We start from the raw sequence: 25,793 nt of genomic DNA on the forward strand, positions 1-25,793 counted from the left end.
GCGTTTTATGGAGCCACCAAAATAATTTTTTTTGTACTTGAGGTACAAATTTCTTTAGATTTCTCTCAAAATCTAAGGAATATTCATTCTTTTACACAAAAAGCAGAAATCTTTCAAGCTCTAATAAATACATTTTATTATTATTTTGATATTAATTTTTGTTATATTTATAACCTTTTAAGGTGATAATCTTGGAGTTTCTTTACTTGATTCTCTAACTGTAAGAGGTGAAGAACGAACTAATCCTAGCACAGCTTTTCTGTTACCTTCAAACCAGTTTTGGAAACAAGATGAAGTTTTATCCTATACGCCTGTTAGTAACTACACTGTTTCAAATTATTATAAATTTTTTCAAGATCTTAAATATCAAACAGGCTGGGATATGTGGCTAGACACTCATAAATTAATTCATAATCTTGAATCACCTGGTGTGGAAATACATTGTTTATATGGTACAGGTTTACAAACAATATCTCAGTAAGTATCAATTATTTGTTTTATTTATATTTCCATTTTTATATAATTAGTAAGTAGTTATTGTAGCAATAAATTTAAATATTCATAGTAAAATATCCTGAAATTGAAGAAGATAATTTAAACTTAAATATGCCTAAATAAATAAAAATGTTTGAAATTACATTTTTGTTATGTTCTAATTTAAACACCCACATTATAATATCCAATAATAGTTCTAAATTTTAACAGATAATAGTTTTGCAGAATTATTTTAATCAGAATACTTTTATAGACTAAAAATAATCATTTTACATTATTGGAAATGAACAATGTACAGTGTGTCCCATTAATAAATGTCCACAGGAGAGTAATGCTGCAAAGTTCATGCGGTATGTCAGCAGGACTGGGTTTTGTTGCATGAATAGAGGGAATGTTCCAGTTAATTCATTAATGCCAAAATTTAGTGTTGATAATTGAAAGTGAAACCACATTAAAGGGTAATTAGAAGATAATACAAGTGATAAGAATTTAATATGGTGAAGTACGATTACAGATTTAAATTTTGTTACAACTTATGTTCAAAGTGGTGACAATTTTCAGCAAGACAGTAATGAAGTCTGTACTTAAATGAAATTGTAATATTTATGCAACAAAACCCAGCCCCTGCTAACATATAGCTTGACCTTCAGCATTGCTCTCCTATGGACAATTATTGTTGGTGCATCCTATATATTTATTCATGAAAATTAAGACAGTGAAACTAAATTAACCATTCAGCAGTGACCGGTGGATATATCTGTCGGGTGATCGTATGGCACTGGTGAATGACAGATATATCTGCAAAATTCTTTTGTGGATATTGCCAAAAACTACCGCAAAAAAAAATTCACATAAAAAAAAATTATGTAACAATTAAAAAAAAACATTTCTTTACTAGACATTACCATTTCGGAAAAAGATTTTGTAAACAGTTATGAGAAAAAACGTGTGAAAAAATACTTTAAAAATTTCCCATGTTTATTCTCCATTACATAGGTATAGCACCATACCTGACTAACCCACTGCTGAAAGGTTAAATGTCAGTATACAGAATTTTTTAGAAATAACTATTATTAAACAATTGTTGGTAACATTGTTTCAAATTACAGTATTATATATTTATTACTTATTAATATGTTAAATTTTAGAAACTAGATTTATTTATAAGAAGTATTTCTTAATGTTTACAGGTTTTATTATAAAGATATGGATAGTTTTCCTAATTCTTATCCAGAACTTGAGTATGGAGATGGTGATGGAACAGTGAATGTAAGAAGTTTACGAGGATGTTTAAGATGGACAAACATATTCTATAGAGAATACAAAAGTATCGATCACATGAAAATCTTACAGCATCCACCAGTTTTGGATTACATTCGTAACCTTGCTGTTGGAAATTAATAATGAAATTAAAAGATTTTAAAGTGTTATTTGGTTATTACTTTTCCTTTCAACATTTAAATATATCTACTAGCTTAAATAAATATATAACTTATATATCTATAAAATCTTATTGAATAACTAACTTTCATTACCTTTTAGACATGTATCATGTATATTTTTTAAACTGTTTAATTTTGAAAATGTCATTCTAACTTCATCTTTTATTATTAAAGTAAGCTTTTTCATGAAACTATTTATTGTATTCAATTTTCGTAATAAATTGTGCCAAATTTTATTTTCAAATATTTTTAAAGTTTTTAATATATGTATGTATATATAAATATATTTATTTTTAATACATTCCTGTTAATTGTGATTGTGAACATTCCACTTTTTCAATTTTTTAGAATGTGTACTTTGTTTTTATTATTACTGATAAAAATATAGTATGTAGTATTACTTTTTGTAAATATAATATAAATTTGAATATGTAATTCAAATAAATTAATTTATAAAAGTTTATTAACCCTTTTCTGAGTGATTTCTCAAATAAATCTTCTTCTTAGACCTTAGTCCCACTTACCAGCAGGGTCGGCACATCTGGATTTTATTTTGAATCTCCATTTGGTCCAATCATGGGCCTGGTCGCTCTGGGTGTAGGCCTACAGCTTGCAGATCATGATGTAGTGTGTCCAGCCAACGCTACCTTGGGCGGGACCCAGGTACCTCCAAATTTAGGCCCATGTGAATGATGGAGTCGGCGTCAGCGCAGAGCACATGGCCATAAAGGTGCAAGCACCACTCACATGCTTTCTCATTGATCTCAGCAATGCCATACCGGGCTCTGATGTATACGTTGGGTTTCTCAAATAAATAAAACTTAAAAATCTGAAATTTAGTTAAACTATAATGAGAATTTCAGTTTAAGTACTTATCTATGTTAGGATTTCATCATCATTAGGAAAGAATTTCATCATAATCATAATATCAATTAGTATTTATTTTATATCTACGAAAGAATATAACAAAAAATGGATTTTGGAAAATAAACTGTTAAATTTGAAATTGTTAGGCTACTGCAATAGTTACCTGAACATTTTGAATCCTGTAAAACAATAGTCTTGGACTTTGTTCCAAAACAATTTATTCTAAAACTTTAGAATAGCATTGGGACAGAATGATAGATATTTTATTAGAGTTTGATTTGTGAATAGAGAAGGAATGTTACATTTAGAGCAAGAATAATGAAAAATTTGATTATTTCTATTTGTTATTTAAACAAAATGAGTCAGGCAACCATTGGACTTTAGAGTTTACATAGGATATAGGAGATTATGTCAGAAAATCAGGTGATGGGTGTTTAAAACACCTGAGAATTTCAGAATGGTCAATGTAGTTTTGAACTAGGCTTGCAGAGATGTCAAATTAGACATCCTAGATTTTACTGAAAGTTTAATGTTTTAGTACATTCCTTCCACTAATGCATGGTAACTTAACTTGTGCCAACAAGTAGCAGTTTAGGTGAAATTACCATTTAAACTTTTCCATGTACAGTATGTTGCATATCCAGTTCTATAAACAAATCGTAATAAGTGTGGAGTAATGAGTCCAGGTTGAAAAGCTTGACATTGTGAGTTTGTCCTGCTTTTTTCCAACTTTTTTCTGAAGTTTGCAACCCAGTGAATTATTAGAAAATATATTTGGCCCAAAAACAATATTTTGTAATTATTGAGGCTCATCTACATAGTTTTAAATCAACAACTGTGAATAGTTAATACTTTTGCTACAGTTGTTTAGAGATAGTGTAGAAATATGGAGAAGCCATGAGTTAACCATAATGTCAAAGTTATTCAACATTTCTCAATCAAGAGAGATTCAGTGAAGCAGTGTTCCACAGCACAAGTAAATTTGAGTTGCCTAATCAGGGTTGTTTTTTTTTAGTATATCATGAAGTGGTTTTGTATATGTTTCAGATTATATAATCTGTAAACATGTTTTATTATTTTTATACAAATGACTATAAATTTCAAAAAGAACTTTTTCATGTTCTTTGAAACAGAAATCTAATAAAGATATCTGTTTATAAGACTGGAGAACAACAGTAAATATAACTGCAATTTACAGTACAGTTATATTCAAAATACAGAAATTTATTTATTTACAATGATAAATATAAAATTAACTTACATTGTCAATTTTTTATCATTTATTTACATTAAAAATATAATTCTGCTTTCAATAATTTTGATTTAGAGTAAATGATCTATTTGTATGTACTGTACAGATGTAGGATCTTACATCTACATATATTTTGAAAAATCAATTCCCTTTGATTTTCAACAAAAATAATAAACAAAACTGTAAAACAGTTTATAAAGCTAGTAGTACAATAGCATGGAATGTTGGACCGAATACAGTATTTGGCATTATTCTGTATTCAGGTGTATTGAGGACCTGATAGAATATGGATTTGCAGTCATGATATGTACATAACTTTATTGATTTTATTGAAATTATAAAAGTTGTTTATATTTTTACATATATGAAAATCTATGAAATGGCTTTGTTTTGTAATCTCAGCATATCAAAGATGTGGCTGGAACAGGACACAGCAAGACTTTCATGGCCTACAGTGCTTTTCCTTTCTGACAAACTTTCAAATGCACATGAACGTTTTGTTCTGTCACATCTGAGATTTGAAGTCTTGGATGTTACAAAAAATTCTCCAATGTATTTTCGAATAAGCCTCAAATCATTTCCTTCGAACTTTTGTATATCAATCATAAACATAACGAAGAATATGATTTACTCAGTGAACCAAGCTTGGAACTCTATAAAATCAACTGAAATTTATATATGAATTTTAATGGCTTTGTTTTGCCATTATCATGTCTTGTACTGTACATATATTTTAATATTCATAGTAAATTAAAATTAGACTAGTTAATTATTTGCAACTTGTATGTTGAATTAAGAAAGATTATAAAATAAAGTTTTAAAAAACATATTATTATTTGTATCATTTACATATGCTAAAATAATTACAACTATTAAAGCATAAACTGAATTACAAAATACCTTACATGTGAATATCTAATGTTTAAATTCAACTAAATGACAAAATATGACAATAAGACTTATACAAAATCATTGAATTAACTTTGGTACAAGCAGATTTTTAATTATTTCCACAACTTTTGTTCTCCCACAATGAACTTTCTTGCTAATTTCAGAGCCAAAATTTTTCGTAATTTGGAATTCATTTTTATATCAAAGACAATGCTTAAATAACTGCAATTATGCTTTAAACCATTAAATTTGAGATAAAGAGTAAAAAAAAAAAAAAAAGAGGTAGCAATAGATTATGTCCTGTAGGCACCAGAGACGCACTCAAAACTTAATCTCAGGGAAGCCCATTTAAACGGATTAAAAAATGTTCAATGCAAACTTAAAATTCCCATCTAATGTGACTGCTGGTTCATAAGTAGTATAGAAATAGAAGACAAGACATAATATAAATAATAATTTAATTTTGATTAAGAAAAGATTTTTGGAAACTTCCTGGTATTTGTTTTCCTTTTTCTTTGAAGGCTACCAGGCCCCTTGGCCTCTCCTTTGAGTGCCTTCTGGTGGTCGTAATTGGGAGATAAATCCATTGTCATTGACAGAGTGTTATTGGGAGACAAGTCCACAGTCACATCCAGGAAAAGGTATTGAGTCCAGGTGAAAAGTGTCTAATCCAGTAAGAATGTCACATCTGGGTGCAGGAGGACGAATTGGGAAAATCGCCGCCTAGGCCAAGGGAACCACAGACACCACGGTCCCTCGAATTCGGTGGCTCACTACTCCATTTCCTCCCCATTCAGACTTCCGGAAAGCAGTGGCATCTCTGTTGTGGATGGAGAAACAGAACTCGACAAAACAGGAAGTGACAACTGTCCGAGCTCTCACTTCCTACATCCTCCACAATAAGGTCTGTGGCAAGCCAATTTTCGAAGACCTAGTACACTGGAGCATGGAGGTATCCCTACTCCGGGAGAGTGCCACACCACACGCACTTGGGAAGGTCATCACCCACTGCCTCTTGCTTGACGGTTCCAAACGACACCGAACTAATCGATTGGGAGGAGACATGGTCGAGCCCTTGGTACTCCAACGTCTCTTTGGGAGTGGTAAGAGTCAGAGAACCTCGTTGCATGCCATCGGAGCCTGCCGAGAAATCTCCCCCCCCCCCGGCACCACAGCCTTCCTCCGTGGGAACCTCCTGCCGATCCACTCAACATCTTCATTCTGTAAAAAAGAAAATTTACAATTAGTCGCGTCAAAACAAAAGCTTAAACTACATCTACGAGAAAAGCAAAGTGCTCATCGCAGTTCCCTAATTAAATCTAAAAGATTCGAATCGAAAACGAAACAACCGACCATCGAACAATGGGCCGAGATGTCTTCTGGTAACAATTCTTCCGGAAATATTAAATAAATTGATTAAAGTCCAGATACGTAGACTATCATGGCGGCTCATGTCTGATTTCAGCAAACAGAGGGGACGCACGTTCTAACCTAACCTATTCTACTAATTTGATTGGTAATAATTATGGTAATTTATTAGAATAGGTTAGGTTAGGTTAGGTTAGAACGTGCGTCCCCTCTGTTTGCTGGAATCAGACATGAGCCGCCATGACAGTCTACGTATCTGAACTTTAACCAATAAATTCTTACGTCTAGCGTGAGTATGGACTAAGACTTTCCTCAAAAATCTTTAGCAAACTCCGCAAGCAGCAAAAAAGCAACACAATCGGAGAGCTCAACAAAAACACGTCCGACTCCGAGCAGAAACACAATCGAACTGCGAACAGCGTTGCCACAATGAAATTTCAAAACGTACTAAAGCTCCTTCAAAAAATGTACTATTTCTATGGTCGGTTGGTTGCTTTTGATATTAATATACTGTATCATCATACTCAATTTTTGTGCTTATTTCAAATTCATATTCATGAATACTTTGAAATTAAATATTTCATAAAAAGATTTTATGAAAATAGTTTGTATGTTTTTTGTTAAATACAGCATTAAAAATTGATTTTTTAAAAATATAATAGTGATGGACAAAAAAAATGATAAATTAAATATGCGTGGACAGATTCAAATTAACAAAAGTTATTTCTTTTACCAAGATTACTAAAATTGAAATTTAAGAATTAAATTATAGTGGTAGAAAATAATATAAAAGTATTTATATTATTTATGTTCGTACAATTTCAAAATTATTTTGTGTAATAATTCGACTCTGACTTAACAGATATTTTGATATTATTACGATCTATGGGGCTCGGGATATAAATTCAGAATACAGTTTACCGAAACTGACACTTTTATTTAGATACACTAACAACAAAAAAAGTTATATCACTTGTTAAAAGAAAAACATCTCAGATATATTTTTTCCTAATATTAACTCTAAGAATTTCATTAGCAAAAGTGCATAGTTGCAAAATAATTCATATTTATGTTTGGGTTACAAATAGTTCAAATCGGCTACTTTTAAAGCACAGTTTTGTTACATTTTTATTTTCAGATCTGGCAACACTGTTCGTCAGTCCGTATCACTTTCAACATGTCTTTGAACATGACACAAGATGATATTTCAGCGGCTCCCGTCGTGGATCCCGAAGAAATTTTTGATAACTTGACGTGCTTTAATTTTGCACGCTACTTTCCCACCGAAGAGGCAGCGGAGAAATTTTGCCACATGGTGAGACTCGTTCCCCATCCGGACCTAACCGGCTTTGTACCGTCGTGCCCAAAGTGCGGAGGTAAGATTTCCTTGATTTCCTCCTATACACGAGTGCCGTATGCAGGTATCTGTTAGCTAATTCAATTTGACATATTTTTCAGGCGTGATGAGGAAAGAGCTGGCACCAGCGGATAGGTTCGGATTCGTCTACCGCTGTGAAAAACTACAACAAAAGAAAAAAATGCGCCGGCGGACTGGCGGCTCCGTCTGGCGGGCCGTTTGCACCGGTACCCTCTCTTGTACCCATAACACATTTTTTGAAAGAGCTCAGCTCTCAGCTCAACAGGTATGATATCGTGGCAGTATGCCATATTTATATATATTATATTTCTCATATTTCTTCTCTTTCTTTGTTCCTTTGTCTTTTGCCATTCTGGAATTTTACTGTTTAACCCTACCCTTAGGAGTTGATGACTCACATCTAAGACAATAGAAACTAGGTAGCTTTAAGGGGTTAACAGGGTGAGGGAAGGACACCCACAGAATCGGCGGTTTCACGTTACGTGCTTCTATAATTCGATCGTACCGCTTAAGATGATGTATGTTTTATGAGATTTTTTTTTTTTGTATTTATCAGGTGCTGATGATAATTTATGAATGGGTCAAAGAGGAACCGGTCACCGTCGCCGCAAAAGAATGCGGCGTGGCCCTGAAAACAGCGGTGGACTGGTTTAACTTCTGCCGGGAAATTGCGGAGGTTTTCGTCTCCAACAACCAAAATCATCAACTTGGCGGTTACGGAAAGCACGTCGAGGTGACGATCGATCCAAGTTTCTGACTTCGCCGATATGTCTATGTCTCTATATCTATATACATATGTTTTCTTTTCAGATTAATGAAACTTTTACTAGGAGACGAAAATACAACCGCGGGCGCGTTACCAAAGGCACCCAAATAACTATATTTGGTGCCTATTGTCGGGAAACGCGAGAGCCTATGTACTGGCATGTAAGTAGTAACGAAACATTATTTCCTATTATTTTTTTGCTTTTAGTGGAAGTTTTGTGTTATATTTTGTCGTATTCTTTCAGGTAGAGAACAAAAGCAGGCGCGTTTTATGGAGCCACGTGTCCAGATACATAGCCCCTGGTTCCATCATCGTTTCCGACAGCGCGCCCCAATATCGCGGTTGTACGACGATGGGCTTCTCGGAACAAAAGACCGTGAATCACAGCCAGCAGGGCTCCGGGAGGTAAGGAGGATGATACTGTGCTATGTGTTAAGTGAAAGAAATGAACGAGCGTTATTGAAAAGGATACCGAAAAGTGACATTTTTCTTTTTTCTTGCAGATTCGTCAACAGCGAAGATCCCGAGGCCCACACTCAAAACATCGAGTGTAGAGATCGCTGGCCGAAGAAGTCCATCAAGTCGCTCCGCACGGACAGGAGCCTGCAGGGGAGTTACGCTTGCAGCTACGTGTACAGGATGCGGTTCCTGTCCAAGTTGCCAACAATATCGGCAAAATTCCGGCAGTTTATCGGGGATATCGTGGCCGTCTACCCGGGCCCCGGTCGCCAGGGTCTCCAACTCAAGACGATCGGTGTGCCCGTGGATCAACATCCGCCGCCAGACGAGTCCTATTTCGATGTTCCCGTGCACGAGGGCGACGAAGAGGAACGACAGGGTGATGACGATCGCCTAGTGAGTAGTGCAGCTTGTGTATAGTGCGCATGACCAAAGGATACTTCTTTGCGAATGTGAAACCTGGATTATATGATTTTTTTTCAGACAACATCGGGCGCCACCAACACCATTGTCATCGACCCCCAGGACCTAGCCGAGGCGGGGACTAGCGGCCTCACCCCGTTCTCACCTTCATAACTTCAGAAACAGGCTAGGCGTCGCCAAGTAGCGAGAGGACGTCGCAGGAGATGCAAGAGGAGACGCTGTTGAAGGTGAGTAGAATTAGTTTTCTTCGCCTTTTACATTGGCAGTTAGAATGTGTGGTACAGTGCTTTTCGGTTAGCATGGCGCCAGTCAATTGATGTGATCTAACTCACGTGTATTGGGTTGATAATTGGTTCAGAGAGAATTTCTCAAATGGGTAAGCCGGAAATGATTAGTGAGTTTAGAAGCGGTTCCTATCGCTCGCGATCTCGCGCGACTCGATTTCGATCGAATCGCGAGCGATCGAAATCGAGCGACTCGATCGAAATCGGAACAAGCCTCTCGGAGTACCACTAGACTCCATATGAATAAGCCTATCGGAGAAAGAGCACTTTACGTAAAGCTAGAATCTCCATATAAAACCATTAAGTAATAAGAAAGTTCTGCACTTCCTTGGCAGATCGCAGGAATTTTTCCATGCGCGATAGGTATAGAAAAAGATTTTTTTGGTACCCGTAAAACGGAAAAGCCAAAAGCTTAAAAAATAAAACCATGTTATGTTTTTCGTTATTAAGATGCGTTTTTAATTTATTTTTTATTTTTTCCATTGTGTTAAAACGTAAATTTAACTCCTTATAAAATATTAAAATTTAAAAAAAAAAAAAAAGTGTTTTTAGAGGAAAATATAGATGGCGCTAATTTGTAAATTTAGTAGATTTTAGAGGATAATTAACTACGTTCCGCCTCTTTTCGAAGTCGTGAATGGTCGCTTGAGTGGTGCGTTGTTATTTAAAAATGTCAACAACAGATGTTACTCGGGACGAAAGAGTTAGACTCAGGCGAGCATTGAGCGTTACAAAAGCTCAAGAAATATCAGAAAAGCAGAAAAAAGAGCGCCAAGCTCAACCTGATCAACCGTAAGTTCAACATCACTTGTTAATCAAAATGCTTTATTTAGTTATAATTAAATGTAAATATTTTATATAATCTTAAAACTTAGATAATGGATGAATAAGTCTTTGCTTTTTTTTATACATAATAATTATAAAGTTTGAATCTACAAGAACAATATATGATACAAGATTCTAGATATAAAGACGACCTTTATCCTCTGTTGTTAAGATTATGTACTTTAAAAGATTGCAGATTATATAATTTTAATGAAAGCTATTACATTTTATTGATTAGAAATCAGAAAAATTAATATGTAAATTTCAAATGTTTGCTTTTGATTTTATTTTCATTCAAATTCTTGCTATTTTGCATGCTTCCTGTATCCTGTAAAGACACCATAATGTTTAAACATCCCTACAAATCCAATTTAATGCAATAACTCGCCAACAACTGCCGTAAATCATCTGGCTATAATTTGGAATAAATAATTCCAAATTATAGCCCAGTGATTTACAGCAGTGAGTTATTACACTGTAATGTTCTGTCGGTGAAAAAGTTTTAAGTTATAATTCCTTATTTATAGCCATTCATATTTTAAGGGAGTTTGCATTATTGCATTTTAATGCTTATTTTTTAATATGTAGCTGAATAAGGAATAAAGATTCTGGAAGAAAATGGTGTGTGTCGATAAATAAGAATTGTGACTTCGTCTACATTTGTTTTTCAATTTTGTAATGCAACAACCTCAAAACCTTAATATTTTAAAAATATAGATAAAGAAATAGTAAAAACCGCCCATTTCTATCTATAAGAATTCAAAAAAAAATAATTAACGTGAAAATAACTCTAAGTTTTTAAAAAATACAACTAACAAACTAATTTACTGGAGTTTATGGTACTTATAGGTTAAGAGAACGCCAGTCGGAAATAGCAATCAAAGTCGCGATTTTGAATGAAAATATCAAAATAACAATAGACTAGTAAATTTAAATCTAAAAAGGTTCTAAAAATGAAAAAAAAAATCAATTAGGATGATTATAGATATCACCTATTTGCCATATTTGCTGTATACACTACAAAACAATTTGCATATTCAAGTGGTTTATTATTAGAATTTGTGAGATTTTGTTATATCTTTATAAATCGTAATTACAGTATTGTTTAATTTAACAATTATATTAAATTTGACAAATAAAAAAAAATTGCATTATTTGGAAAAAACGCTATTTCCGACTGGTGACCTCTTAACCCATAAGTACCAAGTTTACTTTAATAACACTTTACTCAAGTACTTTTGGGCAACTAATGTATCTCCTAACAATTTGGGTTTGATTGCCCAAAAGTACTTGGAAGAAACTTCTTGTTAAAGTGAACTTCAGTACAGTAAAGCAGTTTGTTGTATTTATAAAAATTATTAGTAGTAACCAAATATTGGACTTTTCTGAAAACTGCACTTGTCATAAATTACAGTACCACTACTCAAATAATTAAAAATGTAGTATATTTTAATTGTCTAACATTTTTTGTTGTCTTAATTGAAATTTATTTCTTTGTCCTGAGGAAGGTCATTTAAGATCAAAAATGTTTGAAAATTAAAATTATGTTGCGTTTTTAAAGGTTTAGTTAGTAGTATTCTGGTATCAAATTTTTGTTTTTTTATTCTAGTTAAATGTGTTATCTGTTTCTATTTTAGTATGTCTCACTTAATCTTAAATGCCAATATAGTTTTCCAACTGATGTATCTAGTTTTAAATAAGATTGTGTTTCTGCTAAAGACCATCAACACGTTTAAAATAGACAACCCTACTTGAGAAAAACTAAAAAGAACTATAGAACCAGAAGTGATCTTTCACAAGATTGGCATCCAAAACTTGTTTCTGCAGTGCTAAATGACACACAATAATTTAGTGAGCATAAAAAAATTTAAATAATTTTAAATAGTATTTAAAATGTAGAGTTTTCTTCTTTTCTTCTTTAAAAGAACTAAGTGTTCTATATAATGGACCATATTTATGTTTATAGTATAGAACTATAAGAGGTGTAAGGAGCACTTTGCAACAGACTATACTGTGAATATTGTACCTTTTTGTTTTTTTTGCTAGTTTGATAATAGCTTCTAATTTCTTCTGATTCTATGTCACGACTTGGTGCATTTATAGACACTTGGCAAATAATTCCATCACCTACATTTACTTCTTACAGAAACGCGTTTCGGGCTTTCGCCCCTCTTCAGTCTGTTACGTCGATAGTTGACAACTATCGACGTAACAGACTGAAGAGGGGCGAAAGCCCGAAACGCGTTTCTGTAAGAAGTAAATGTAGGTGATGGAATTATTTGCCAAGTGTCTATAAATGCACCAAGTCGTGACATAGAATCAGAAGAAACAAGAAAAAGAAGACACGGTTTCGACAAATAACTAAAACAAGCTTCTAATTTTTTGAAATTGCAAATAGCCTCTGGAACAAATTGTCATGTTTTATTTTTGAAAAATTTTTATTTTACTACTATTTTCAGTTCATCTAAAATTTTTCTTTGAACCATGCTGATAATTTTTTTTTATAAAGATACACTTTTTTCCCTGAAACAATTTTGTTTTGTCAGAAAACCATTTAATCAAAATTGAAATATGTTAAACTCCTTGACTTATACAGCAGTCCTTCAAAGTACCTGAGTAAAGTTTATAAAAAAGTTAGAGAACTCAAAATAAAATAAGCAACATAAACCCAATAAAAGAATTGTTTTAAAAAAGATGGTTTTTTTTTCCAAAAAATAGGCATGGTGACATCTGAAAATGTCTGTTGAAGAGATCATAAATAAGATAATAGGCCTATATGTTAAAAGTTTAAAAACTGGTTGGCAATTGACAAGGAAATTTCAGTGTCTGCTTTATCATCATAAATATATCAAATTGTTACTGAAGAATGATCTTCAGGATTATCTAGATTAAGAAATTTAATAATTAATTTAGAAGATTGTTAAAACAATTAAAAATATTTGATTATATATATATATATATTTTTTCAAATTATCTCATTGAATAAAATTAGAATTTCCACTATTGTGATCTAATTTCACTGAATAGTGTTAGTACTCAATTATTATGAGTATAGGTTAATCCCAAAATGATTACAATGAACAGCATCTACTTTACAATCTACTGTATAAAACTGAAAAAATGGGCAGTCTCTGTCAGTGTATAGAGTGCCAGCAAAGCATAGCGACAAACCTAGGAATTGCCTGAGTTTGTGTGCAAGTGCACTACAGTGCAATTTGTAATGATGATATTTAGTATGCTCTGATGCCTGCATTTTTTTATTACTTTAATTTTGTCACTAAATATCTTGCAACAATTGTTTCTTTTATACAATTTGAAAAATTTTTGATATTTGAAACTTGCATAGTAAAATTTAGATAAATGAATAAATTCTTAAACTGAATAATATATATATTTAACTAAATTAAATATTTAAAACAGTCTCTATAGTCTTTTGATGAACATAGTGTTTCAGTGAACATATTACAATGTAAAATGAAACACTATGTTAATTCTGCACTGTGCATGCATGCACTGTGGTTAAGCTCTGTGTATATGCCTTGTATAAATAAAATGTTTGTTACATGAAGTGCCAAAAGTTATTTAGTGTTATTTTTACAATGTTTTTTTAGAAAGTTTTTCAGAATATCTGGTTATGTCATTCTACTTAATTTGCTTGCATATATCCACATGAAATCCAATTTAGTATTGTGATACATCCATGGAATTGCTAAATATCTCTGTAGTAATAGTTGAAAAAAAAATAGTTTAATTATGATTGTTTTTGTACTTATATATATCAAAATATTTTAGTTGAAAAATAAGTTTTTTCAAATTAAAATTTTTTCTTACTTTTGTACCTTATTTTAATTATCTTACTCTCCCCTATGGACATTTAAAGATACATTTTCTCAAACCCAATGTGGAGGCTGAGGTAGCCAGGGCTGCCCAATTCTCCATAAACTGTGGTGCTTTTTGTCCATTTGGGATTCCTTCCCAGATAGGATAAAACTACAGAACCCTGATTGTGATTTCACACCTTGTCAAATGGCTGGCTATGTGGAGTTTTCCTGCTGTTCATGTAACATTTAAATAAGTGGCAGTCTCCCAAAGTAAGTTCTCCCTTGATAGATTGCCAATGTGTTGTGTGCTGTTATTTCATGAAACCAAAGCTTTGAAAATTGACATCGAACATAAATGTAAAACACAAATTGAAGGAATATTCATTGTTTATGTTCGCCATTAAAGTTGTACAAGGTATACATGTTATATACAGAGCTTAGCTGTGCAGCAGATACGAGGTACATTGTGCATGCATCTCTCAATGATTTCATGTTTTAAGCCCACAAGTAAATTGGGGATTTTCTGATGGGATGTTTTATTCAGTGATCTTCCTTATTTTAATATATGCTAAATTTCACTTAGAAAAATTAACTAATGAAATACTTATGCTGTCTATTATATTAAGTTTTTCAAGTCTTATGCTAATTCAGACCATTGTGATACAACTTGTACAGATCTGAGTGAGGCTCATGGCAAACCTGAGCTATTGCTTGAAATTTTAAAATGACTGACCCTGATTTAGACATGAGCCACAATGGAATGGCCCATGCATACTGACATTGACCTATCATGATTACATTTAAACATATATTATAGAACATTAGATCTACTCTAATAGATATACAGTGTGGGCCAACGAAAACAAAATGAAAACAGAAAAAAGTAAAACAAACTATTAACAAACATAAAAAAACCTTTTAAGCTGGACCACATATGCAAGGAAAAAATAGATCATAAAATTAAGGCTGATAATGTGTTATCTGTTTCCAGATGTTCTTTTTTGTAGTGTTCACATTAAGCTTGACCACTTAATGATTCAACCAGAATTTAAGATTATTGTTTGTTTATTATGAATTTTGTACAACATAATCGTTATGGTTTACACAATTGCTGAAAGGGTAGAAATAGTAACTCTTCATTTCAGAAATCACGAGAATGCTTATCTTACTGCAAATTTATTTAATCAACGCTATCCAAACAAATATTGTAATGCAAAATACATTCTGGAGTTGGTTCAAAAGTTTCAGTTAACGGGTTCTGTGGCTAACAAAAGACACAACCCTGGACGTGAACGTCCAGTAAGAAATGAATCAACAGAGAGGTGGTGCACAATTCAAATATTTATTGAATACTTGATAACTTTTTTCTTATGTTTGTTACTTTATTTGAAATAAATGTTTGTTTAGTTAATAAAAAATGAATGAGTTTTTAAAATTTTTTGTTATCTGTTGTATTCAGAATCGCAAAAACTTTATTGCTGAAGATGTTCCCTTTGAGAATAAAATTGACCTGTCCGAGCGATTTGCTTGGACAAACACGATAACTCTGCTGTTTCGTTTTCATTGGCCCACCCTGTATATCTGGAGTGAAAGTACTACTAAACCAGCAAAAAATTATTCACTTGACAAGGTTGACCCCTTTTTAATACTGTTTATTTTGAAATACAGAAAAATTCTAAACCTTTTTCCAATTTCTTTTTCAGTTAAATGTTTGTTTATTGATTGGTCTTTTTTTACTTCAAAAATAGAATCTTAACCAGCAGATGAATTTAATCAATCTCAGTCAACCATGATTAATTTGCTGGTCGAGGTTGAACTTTTTTTTTAGTTTGAATAGTTTTAGTTTATATCTTATTCATAATTAATCTGTGGAAAGTTTTGGTTTTAATTAGTTTATTTATAAATATCATTATTAGAGGGTGTCTCTAATTTTTTGGCCACTCAGTGTATATACATTATGATTAAAAATTTTAAGTAAAATTTATGATCTACATTAAATAAAGTTCTATAAATTTATTTGTTGAAAGTTTACTTTAAATTTACTGATTCTAATTTTCTTGTGTGAATGAATTTAAAAATTTTCTAATAAATTTTGGCAATAAGTTTCATATCAACTGTCATCAAAATCTGTTCACCTAATCCACATCTATGCACCAACAGAATAATTAACTGCAGTTAATTAATAAATATTTCATCATAATTTTGGACTAAAGTTAGAAATATTAGTAAGAAATGAATTTTTGAGACATAATTACTTTGTATTTTAAATCCACCAAACTGAAATATAGAGAAATTCAAAAGTCAATATATATTTTAAGATTAATTTGCATGTTATTATTTGTGATTCAATTTCTTCCAATGAAGATGTATTAACATTCTGCTATTCTAAACCAGTTTTAACCATTCTTAAAATAATCTGAAATTATATCTTGGTTAACTGACATTTGGAAAATGCCATACAAAATTCCACTGATAAAAAGCTTGAAACATCACTATTTAAATAGATAATTATAGCTAATAAAATAATGTAGAAACTATAAAAACTTAAAAGTTATTGCTAAAAATGTATTTTCTTATTTATTTCAAAATTTAATGATGTATTCATGAGTATTTTGTTTCTTAAATATAATAAATAGAAAATTAAGCATTGAAATTTTAAAAAGTAATTAAATAATTGTGTAAAATATTTTTTTACGTTACTAATTTCAAAATTCACTCATTAATAAACAATTTACTTAGAAAACAATAACATTTAATATTCTACTAAAAATTTAATTTAATAAAAAAATAATATAATAATTTAGTAACTATTAAAACAGAAAATATGCAAAAATATCACAAAACGTCTAATCTTGGCATTTTTCCAAATAGGGTCAGACTAGAAAAAGTATCAGTAAATATTTAAACAAAAAAATGCATGATTTAACATTATTGTGGGAAATCTAGTTTGTACGAAATCTGGGAATTACACAGAGATATTATGTTAGTTCTTTTTTTCTTTAAATATTAATCTTGAATCAAATAAAACTTAAAAAATTTTTAATCAAATTTTTATGACCTAATGGATNATGAATAATAATGCACTTAAATTTTTTCCCATTTTATATTTTGTTTCAGATGCCATGTACCTCGAGATTCATTACTAAGTTCTTCTAGTGGATACACAAATTATAGAGGTTTATTAAATCTTTGTATTGTGTTATTAGTAAGTTTATTTCTATTCTAACTTTATGTAGACTAAAGTGATTACACACTTTAAAAACAAATATTAAATAAATGATTCCATGTTGCTTTCTCTTGGCATACAGAAAATTTAAAAAATGCATTAGAACTTTTGAGCTAAACAGCTCATCTTTGGAGGCAAAAAACTAAATTCAAACATATCTATAAAATTTCAATAGTTTGAAAATCATCACTGTTCTTAACAAGCTGACACTTTTTAAATTATTGGAGTTTTGTGGATATATTGAAATTTTAGATTTTTGTGTTGCCTCTGAAGATTTGTTTAGCTTGAAAGTACTAAGGCATTATTATTTTTTCTTCTGTACTCCTAGAGAAAACAGTGCCAAATCATTTATTTGACAAACCCATAAAAGTTGTGTGTGAATTAAATATTTAAGAGCATGAAATTAAAACATAATTTTATAATTTAGTAAGTAAATAATAGTAATAAAACAAGATAGCAGATTACAGTAGTACCTCAGGATACAAAATTAATTTGTTCTGAAACTGATATCGTATCATGAAAATGTTGTAAGGTGAATCATTTTTCCCCCATATGATTACATGTAAAACCAAATAATCCGTTCCAACACAAAAAACACACTCGAATTAAAGCTAAGTAGTACATTGAAAAAAAATAACTTTAGTAAGGAAAACACTGAAAACTGCATTTTGTAGTTGTAAATGTATGTATATGTATAAATAACCATAATAGAATAATAATTGATTTAAAAAAAAAGTAGTTTTATTTGCACTTTACCTGTGAGGATAGATGACGGTGGAGGTGTAAACTGGTGGCAGAGGAGAGGGAGAAGGGAAATGATACTAAAACTTAACTTACATAACATAATGTGACAATAACTTAAAAATAATTTAACACTAATTTTTTTATCTTTTCTGTTTTATATATTTTTTTAATTTTTTATTCACTGCTTTTTGCTTTCTTTCCTTCACTTCCACCTTCACTTTCAATGGATAGAAGTTGCTTGGTAAAATATCTAGCCAAAGAGGTTTGCCTACTTTTTAAAATGTGTCTAAAATAACTTAGGCAAATGTCATTACTCTGAGCAGCGATACGGCCAGTGTGAACCTTTTCTGGATGTTTCTTTACAATAAAATTAGTCACTTTCTGATAATACCTCAAGATTTCCTTTATCAAGCGAGAACCTTCCACAACGAAGCAAACACGTGGACTGAGACCAATGAACAGAAGTGAATAAAAAATGGCGCTGTGAACTAATGTAACGTCGTATAGTGAGTTTTTGTTTGTATCCTGGAGCAAAATTATGTTCAAATTTCATGTCGTATCCTGAAAATTTCGTATGCTGGAGCATTCGTATCCTGGGGTACTACTGTATATGAAAAAATTCGAAGGAAGTAAGTCCAGATACAACATTTAAGACCTACCCGGTGTGACAATTACTTTTACAAACTTCATTTGAATTTCCTGAAATATTTTGTTTTGAGTTTTTCACATTTTTTTGTTATGTAGCACTTAACAGATAATAAACCTTTTGATGACTTGCATAACCTCTATCAGCAGTCAACCAAGCATTGTTGGAGAACTAGGAAATAAATAGGCATCATTCTGCCAGGTCACTGTCTACTAATTTACCAACTATATATATAGTATATACAGTAGTGTTGATTATCCGAATCAATTGGGGACCGGGGTTGTTTTGAAAATTGATCTTTCAGATAACCAATTATGTACGAAAAAATACATTATTAATATAGTATATTAGCATATCCCAATAATAGCATATTAATATATCCTATGTTTAAATTTTTCTTCATTGTGTGTCGCTTTCTGTTGAATTTTCGTCAATGTTAAGCCTAACGAAAATTATAATAATCGTGGCTTAGTGGTACAAAATAAAGAAATAATAAAAATTATTTCTTTATTTTGTACAAACGATATTCAATAAATATATTGAAAAATATAAAAACAAGATTTATATTTTAGAAGTTAATCTAGTATCAAAAACATTTGATTCAGAACGACACAGTCTGACTGGAATGCTTTCAGTTAACCAACATTTTGGTTGATCGACATTCAGATAATCAATGCTCTACTGTACTTACAGATATGTACAGTACAGTTTTGCAAGCATCCACTTTTATGATTGGTACACATTTTCTGTTAGCTTTACATGAAATGCTATATTTAAATATCATATTTTTTGATGATATTAATGAAGCTTCAGTTGTATTTCTAGAAATATAACTTTAGTTTCCCACAAACTCAATGCCACAAACTAGAATGGATTTCATAAACATACATATATAAATGTTAAGTAAATTTTTTTTTGTATAATGTAGATCAATTGGCTTGAACTGCTATCTTGATGGACATTATAAATTGTATTAAAAAAAGTGTTTAAATAAATATTATTGCTATATAGTAATATATATATTTATAGTAATTGTGTGTGTGTGTAGGCAACTCTGAAAGTTTCTAGATATGTACAAACCATTAAATGTAATTTAATGATCATATCTTCTCAAAGTACTCCCCATCATATTCTATACAGTATTTTATCTTCTCAAATCAAGCAATTATACCATTGAATTTCTGAGATGATTTTTCTAGTTCTGAAGAAGCTGCCTCTCCAGAACTCTGGAAACTGTCTGAAAAGCAGTTCTCTGACTTAAGAATAGAAAATAATTATAAGATGCCAGAATTAGATTATGGGGGGAATTGAATACTTAATTCAGTCCACTGTCCTCTTTATCATATGTTCCAGGACATTATTGTGAAGAAGAAACAGACTAAAGTTTGGTTCCTTTGGACATCATCAACACATCTTTGAAAGACTTTTAGTAGACAAACGTAGAATACTAATTGGCAGTTTTTCAACCTTGTACATATGTTGCAACATAGCTAGTCCTTTTCTTCATTTTTGGGACATTTCATATTTATAGGTTATAATGGCTTATCTAGGAATCCTATATTGATAAATGATGATTCATCACCAGTGACAATCTCTCAAACATATTTTGATTGCTTATTTCCAAATCTTAGGATCATGTAGTGGCATTATTTCTCATAAGCATCTTCTTCCTCGTCTGATAGGAGGAACACAATCAACATAGCATCTTCCTAACAAACCATTCTTTTGTGTAAAATCTTGTATACAGCTGCTGATTTATTTCCTAGATTGATTTTATATGTTACATATCTGCTCTAACTTTAACATAGTCTCAACATGACTCATCTATTCTGTAACTGTTATTACAATGATCATTTTTGTCTCATCTTTGAGTCATCAGGAGTGTATCCAGAGGGATGCTTTTAATGCTGTAGTATCCCCTCAATAACAAAGCAATCAGTTTTGTTACTTCAAAATAAAAATAAATATAATAATTCATTTTAGTACTTATGAAACCATGCTGGTAATTGTTGTGCAACTTGAACACCAACTATATAGTGTATTTGAATAAAAATTCATATTGCATGACTTCAGTTAGGTGAGATTATGTAATTGAATAACATTCTTTGAAAAACAATAGTGGACTGGTGCCTTGGTCTCAATTTGTCTTGAGCAATGCCCATATTCTCAATCTTGGATATGCCACTGAGTCATTTACATCAAAGTGCACCAAAACACCTTCATATAGTACAAACTAAATTTTGTTAGTATCTTGCAAATACTGGAACAGTTGGTCCTCCTTTAAACCAAATTTAAAATTGTAAAACATTGCTGCCCAAAAATCAGTGCTGTAACTAGGCAGGTGCAATGGGTGCACCTGCACAGGGCTCACTTGGAAGGGGGTCCAAAATGCTGTTCACAAGAAATTATATTTAAAAATTTTTCTGCCTTTCTACTGCACAGTTTGGTGATTAGATTTTTGCCTTACTTAGACCCTAGATATCTCTGCTCACCAACATGAACATTTGAATGAATGGCAGAACAGACTGATATTTCAACGTGCCTATGTTAAAGTACGAATTCACATGTAAAATTGAAAGTTTTAAGTTTGAAGTGACAACTCTTATACCAAATATAGAAACTGAATCTCCACTTAATATTCTACAGGCTCTTCATGATTTTGGTTTAATTGAATCTTACCCAAATATCAATGTCACTCTTTGAATATTTTTAACTCTTTCCATTTCTATTGCTTTGTGCAAGAGAAATTCTAGCAAGTTGAAATTAATAAAAAATTATTTAAGATCAACTATTGGACAAGAGCAATTATCCAATCTTTCTATTATTTCAATAGAATACAATAACATTAAAAATATTAATTATTATGGTGTAATTAATGAATTTGCTGAAATGAATGCCAGAAAAGTGCAATTAAAATAAATCTTAATAAAACAAATACATTACAATAGCTTTTTAATATTTCCCCAAACTTAATTAATTAAGGTGCCTAAATGCAAATTCTTGCACAGTGCACAAGAATGGCTAGTTATGGCACTGCCATAATCAAAGACCACTCAATTACAGACAATCATAAGACCACTAGATATATTTTCTGCTGTTCTTAGAATGGCAGTTTACAAGAGAAACATCTATTGAATCAGAGCTGTTCCATTAAATACACACATGTAATGTTGCACAATATGTACTTTCTCCCCTATGATAACTTTCAGTGTGGCTTATGTATCAGTATATTGACTATAATTAATAAATAATTGTTTCGAAGAAATTAAATTAAAATTTATGTTTATAATGTAGATATTGTCAAATTCAAGAGTTGCACTTGAAAATATTATTAAGTAAGTATAATACACTTATCTTATTAAAAATATTAATAAAATATTAATATGATTTTGATTATCCAGATATGGAATATTAGTGGATCCTATTCAAATACTTAAAATTTTTGTTCATCGTCCATCAAAGTCTCCTACAGTTCTTCTGTTGCTAGGTATGTAAAAAGTTATTAATGATGCATTTTATTTAAATTGTAGTTTCATCATTTAAAATTATGATTATTCTCCTAGTCTTTTTTAGTTAATTAAAATAAAACATTTTTGAAAAACTTTTGGAAATTATATACATCTTACTCAGATAATGCTAAATTTATAAATACAGTAGAACTTCACTAATTCATGCATACTGGGAGAAAATCTAGTTCAAATTAGTGAGGTTAAATGCATTTTGTATGGTTGAAAAGTATACTTTATTCAAAATCAATTTTGTTGTGCTGTATTTGTTATACTGCAGTTTGATAAATTTTTACAATAGTTTTGAAATGACAAGAATAATGATGCTAGTTTTGTAAAAATAGCATCATTATTCTTGTCATTTTAAACATATTTACTAATTTGAAAAGAAGTTAATTCATAAAATTTTTAAAAATATACTTAAATATAAAAATATAATAAGATGATAATATAGATATGAATTTGAACTCAAATTCATTTATATACAATCTATCTGTTGACAATTTTATTAAAGTTAGAGCTTTAATATACAGCAATGTTTCTCAACGGGGGCAATATTGCCCCCATGTGGGCGTTTTTCCACGTTGAAGGGGTGATTAGTAATAATTTATATTTTGGGGCGAAAAACGATTTTCTGGGTGATATAGTAAAACATTATAGTAAGAATAATTAGATATTTTATTCATTATATTGTACAATAATTAAACAAATAACATTATACTAGTCACTAGTCTATTCAATGCACTACAACTTTGGCGTTAGTCTTGGCTTTTGGCATCGGAATTTTGAAGTGACGGAGGTGATACTATGTTGGAGGGGCGATGATTCGTTACAGATTGAGAAACACTGATATACAGTATACACTATCCACTTGTGTTGTCCTAACTGTAAAGTATGATGGTCTAGGACTGTTTGTCATGGTTCAAGCTGGATCTCCTGGTTCCAGTGATAGAAAAGTTTAAAGCTATTAGCTATAATGACATTCATGACAACCATGCATTTCCAATATGGTGAAGGCCCACTTTTGTACTTACATGAGAAAATGAACGACTCCTCAACAAACCTGATTTTTGATTAAAGTCAGATGATCTCATTCACAAAGCATGTTCTATTGAAGAATAAGATTGTTGAGATGACTGCTGAAGAATTTGACTGGCCTGTGCAAAGTCCAGATATGAACCATATTGAACATCTTTTGTGATGAACTGGAATGTTGACTACAAGCCAGGCAACAATGTCCAATGTCAGTGACTGACCTGACTAATGTTCTATTGGAAGAATGGAAGACTATTCTTACAGCAATATTCCTTCATCTAGTGAAAAGCTTTCCCTGTAGAGTGGTATCATGATAGTAGCAAAAAGTTGACCATCCCCATATTAATTTTCATCCTACTTGAAGGAAACTGTCCATGACAGGTGTTCAAATAGATAATATCAGATGGTATAATATAAAATAGATAGATTTTCTATATAATTACATTTTACAATTGAAAATTATGTAATTAATCTTTTAATTATGTGTTTTAATTTACAGGACTAAATATATTTATTTTGGGATCTCTGTTGATTGAATTAATGATGGCTAAAGTAAGTAAAATCATTTTTTATTATTTTTTTTCAAGAATTTTAAAAAAATTTTATTTATTTCTACTGACATACTTATCTGAAGCTATATTTAACTTTAAAATGTATTAATCATGTTAGCAGTATTTAAAGTATGGTCATTGGATCAAATTTTAAAATACAAAAAGTATCTCCTCCTTTTTCTTTTCTATTGCATTTTGTTTTGATTTAGATTTTTAAAAAAAAACTGCCATTACTCTTCTTCCTCCTTCCACAGCATTATTCAACAGGTACCGTCACCTCAGAGGTAAACAATGTTACTTAGTTTAAAATGATAACTTATCATGTCATTCACTATAGAGGAACAGAGAGCTATGGTGTGATTTCTTTAGGCAGAAGAACAAAAACTGTCACAATCCATAACAAAGTGTTGAAAGTATATACTTTCAACAATTGTCCAAAATATTCAAATGAGCAAAGAGCCTATGCAATCAGCAATGATCTGGCTGTTCAGTTTCAGCTTTGGCAGAAAGGGAAATGGAAAAAATTGTAATCTATGGTTGGGAACTTTTGCAACAGCCATCTTGCCACTTTAACCTATAGTAGTGTTTAGTGACTGTGTATATTTGGTCCAATGAAAAAATTTCTCAGAAAGAACATATTTTAAACAAAGAAATAAGTTGCATAATTTTGAATAAAATACATTATCTAAAAGTGTAAAAGTTAAAAAAAGAATTACTTTTTGAAATACCCTTGAAGATGAAATTACAGGTATTCCTTACTTAATATTAGTAATCTGTTCCTGACATTAACCACAAGACTGTATAATTTTTCCCATACAAATTAATGAGAAATAATGTGCTACAATGTCAACCCAAAATTTTCAACTAATTTCTGAAATTATAACTAAAACATCTGTGTATAAGCTGCAAACTATCATATTAGAACATAAAATGATAAATATATTGCTTTCTGATCACCAAATAGTTAATATGATTAACAAATGGTTGCTTTGTATGCAGTAACATGTGCATTCTGCAAACCATACCACAAATATTGTTTACAGTACAACATGCAATTAATATGCATAAATAGGGAGATTTGTTTTAAAAAAGTGCAGATTTCAATAAAAACAAGTTATAAATGTCATTACATTCTTAACAATGTACTGGTACCTAACACTTGTAAATTGGAAAATTGATTAACTACTGTTGGTAATATCATGAAAGCATGTTTAAGCTTTATTATAGATGATGATGGCATCATATGACACTGTGGTGTCTTTTCCAGATCAGCTGTACTTGAGATGCATATTCTATTTGAGAGTCTGGGTGCTTTACAAAATATCTACATGTGATTTCTAATATTCAAACCAATTGTATTTGGAATTTAACTTTAGACTTCTTGCATGTATTGCATTGTTAAAAATACTGAAATGAGTTTTTGGAATGTAAATGCACAAATTTTTCTTACATAAACATTGGCTAAAAAGCATATCTGAGAGAAATGTACTGCACAGTAAATGAAATTTGTGTATGAAACACCAAAAGGCATTCTATCAAGAAAATGTTAAGTAGAGGATGCCTGTATTTCTATATTTTATTGTTTTTCTCTTTGTTAAAATTTTTAAGATTAGAAACCAATACAATATGTATTTTATATCATATTTAGTTAATTTCACATTGAACCTATTGTAAAAAGCAATTATTAATGTAATTTAATAACAACAGAAGTTCAATCTTTGTTGTGAGTATATTTACTACATTGATTTAAAACTATTAGTATTATGTATAATTATATATTATCTGATTAAAATTTGATTTTCATAATATAGTCC

General features: G+C 30.9%; 1 protein-coding gene and 1 long non-coding RNA gene across 3 annotated transcripts in view; one reads left to right on the top strand and one right to left on the bottom strand.

The window, feature by feature from the left end:
- Nucleotides 1-4,866: 4,866 nt before the first annotated feature.
- LOC111639058 lies at nucleotides 4,867-6,741 on the bottom strand. Its single transcript, XR_002759002.1, has 2 exons — nucleotides 6,598-6,741; nucleotides 4,867-6,168 (listed from the first exon to the last, which is right to left on the bottom strand). It is a non-coding gene; the product is annotated as an uncharacterized LOC111639058 (long non-coding RNA).
- Nucleotides 6,742-7,356: 615 nt separating this feature from the next.
- The window catches only part of LOC111639054 (diacylglycerol O-acyltransferase 1-like), a 31,569-nt gene continuing 13,132 nt past the window's right edge, over nucleotides 7,357-25,793 (top strand). The window contains exons 1-9 of one of the 2 annotated variants that reach the window (XR_002759000.1): nucleotides 7,357-7,691; nucleotides 7,774-7,958; nucleotides 8,250-8,426; nucleotides 8,504-8,620; nucleotides 8,704-8,864; nucleotides 8,963-9,314; nucleotides 9,402-9,568; nucleotides 17,389-17,476; nucleotides 22,182-22,208. Coding sequence is in view for 1 of the 2 variants with exons in the window: in XM_023384825.1 (XP_023240593.1) it covers nucleotides 10,296-10,417; nucleotides 17,389-17,476; nucleotides 22,182-22,222; nucleotides 22,289-22,374; nucleotides 23,928-23,980 (390 nt within the window). In the remaining variant the exon portion in view is untranslated. Of the gene's footprint in view, nucleotides 7,692-7,773; nucleotides 7,959-8,249; nucleotides 8,427-8,503; nucleotides 8,621-8,703; nucleotides 8,865-8,962; nucleotides 9,315-9,401; nucleotides 9,569-10,205; nucleotides 10,418-17,388; nucleotides 17,477-22,181; nucleotides 22,223-22,288; nucleotides 22,375-23,927; nucleotides 23,981-25,793 lie in introns of those variants that run through there. The other variant, XM_023384825.1, reaches the window with a different exon arrangement.

The sequence above is a fragment of the Centruroides sculpturatus genome, unplaced genomic scaffold, assembly GCF_000671375.1.
Source record: "Centruroides sculpturatus isolate CEXI.00-Female unplaced genomic scaffold, Cexi_2.0 scaffold1300, whole genome shotgun sequence".
NCBI lineage: Eukaryota > Metazoa > Arthropoda > Arachnida > Scorpiones > Buthidae > Centruroides > Centruroides sculpturatus.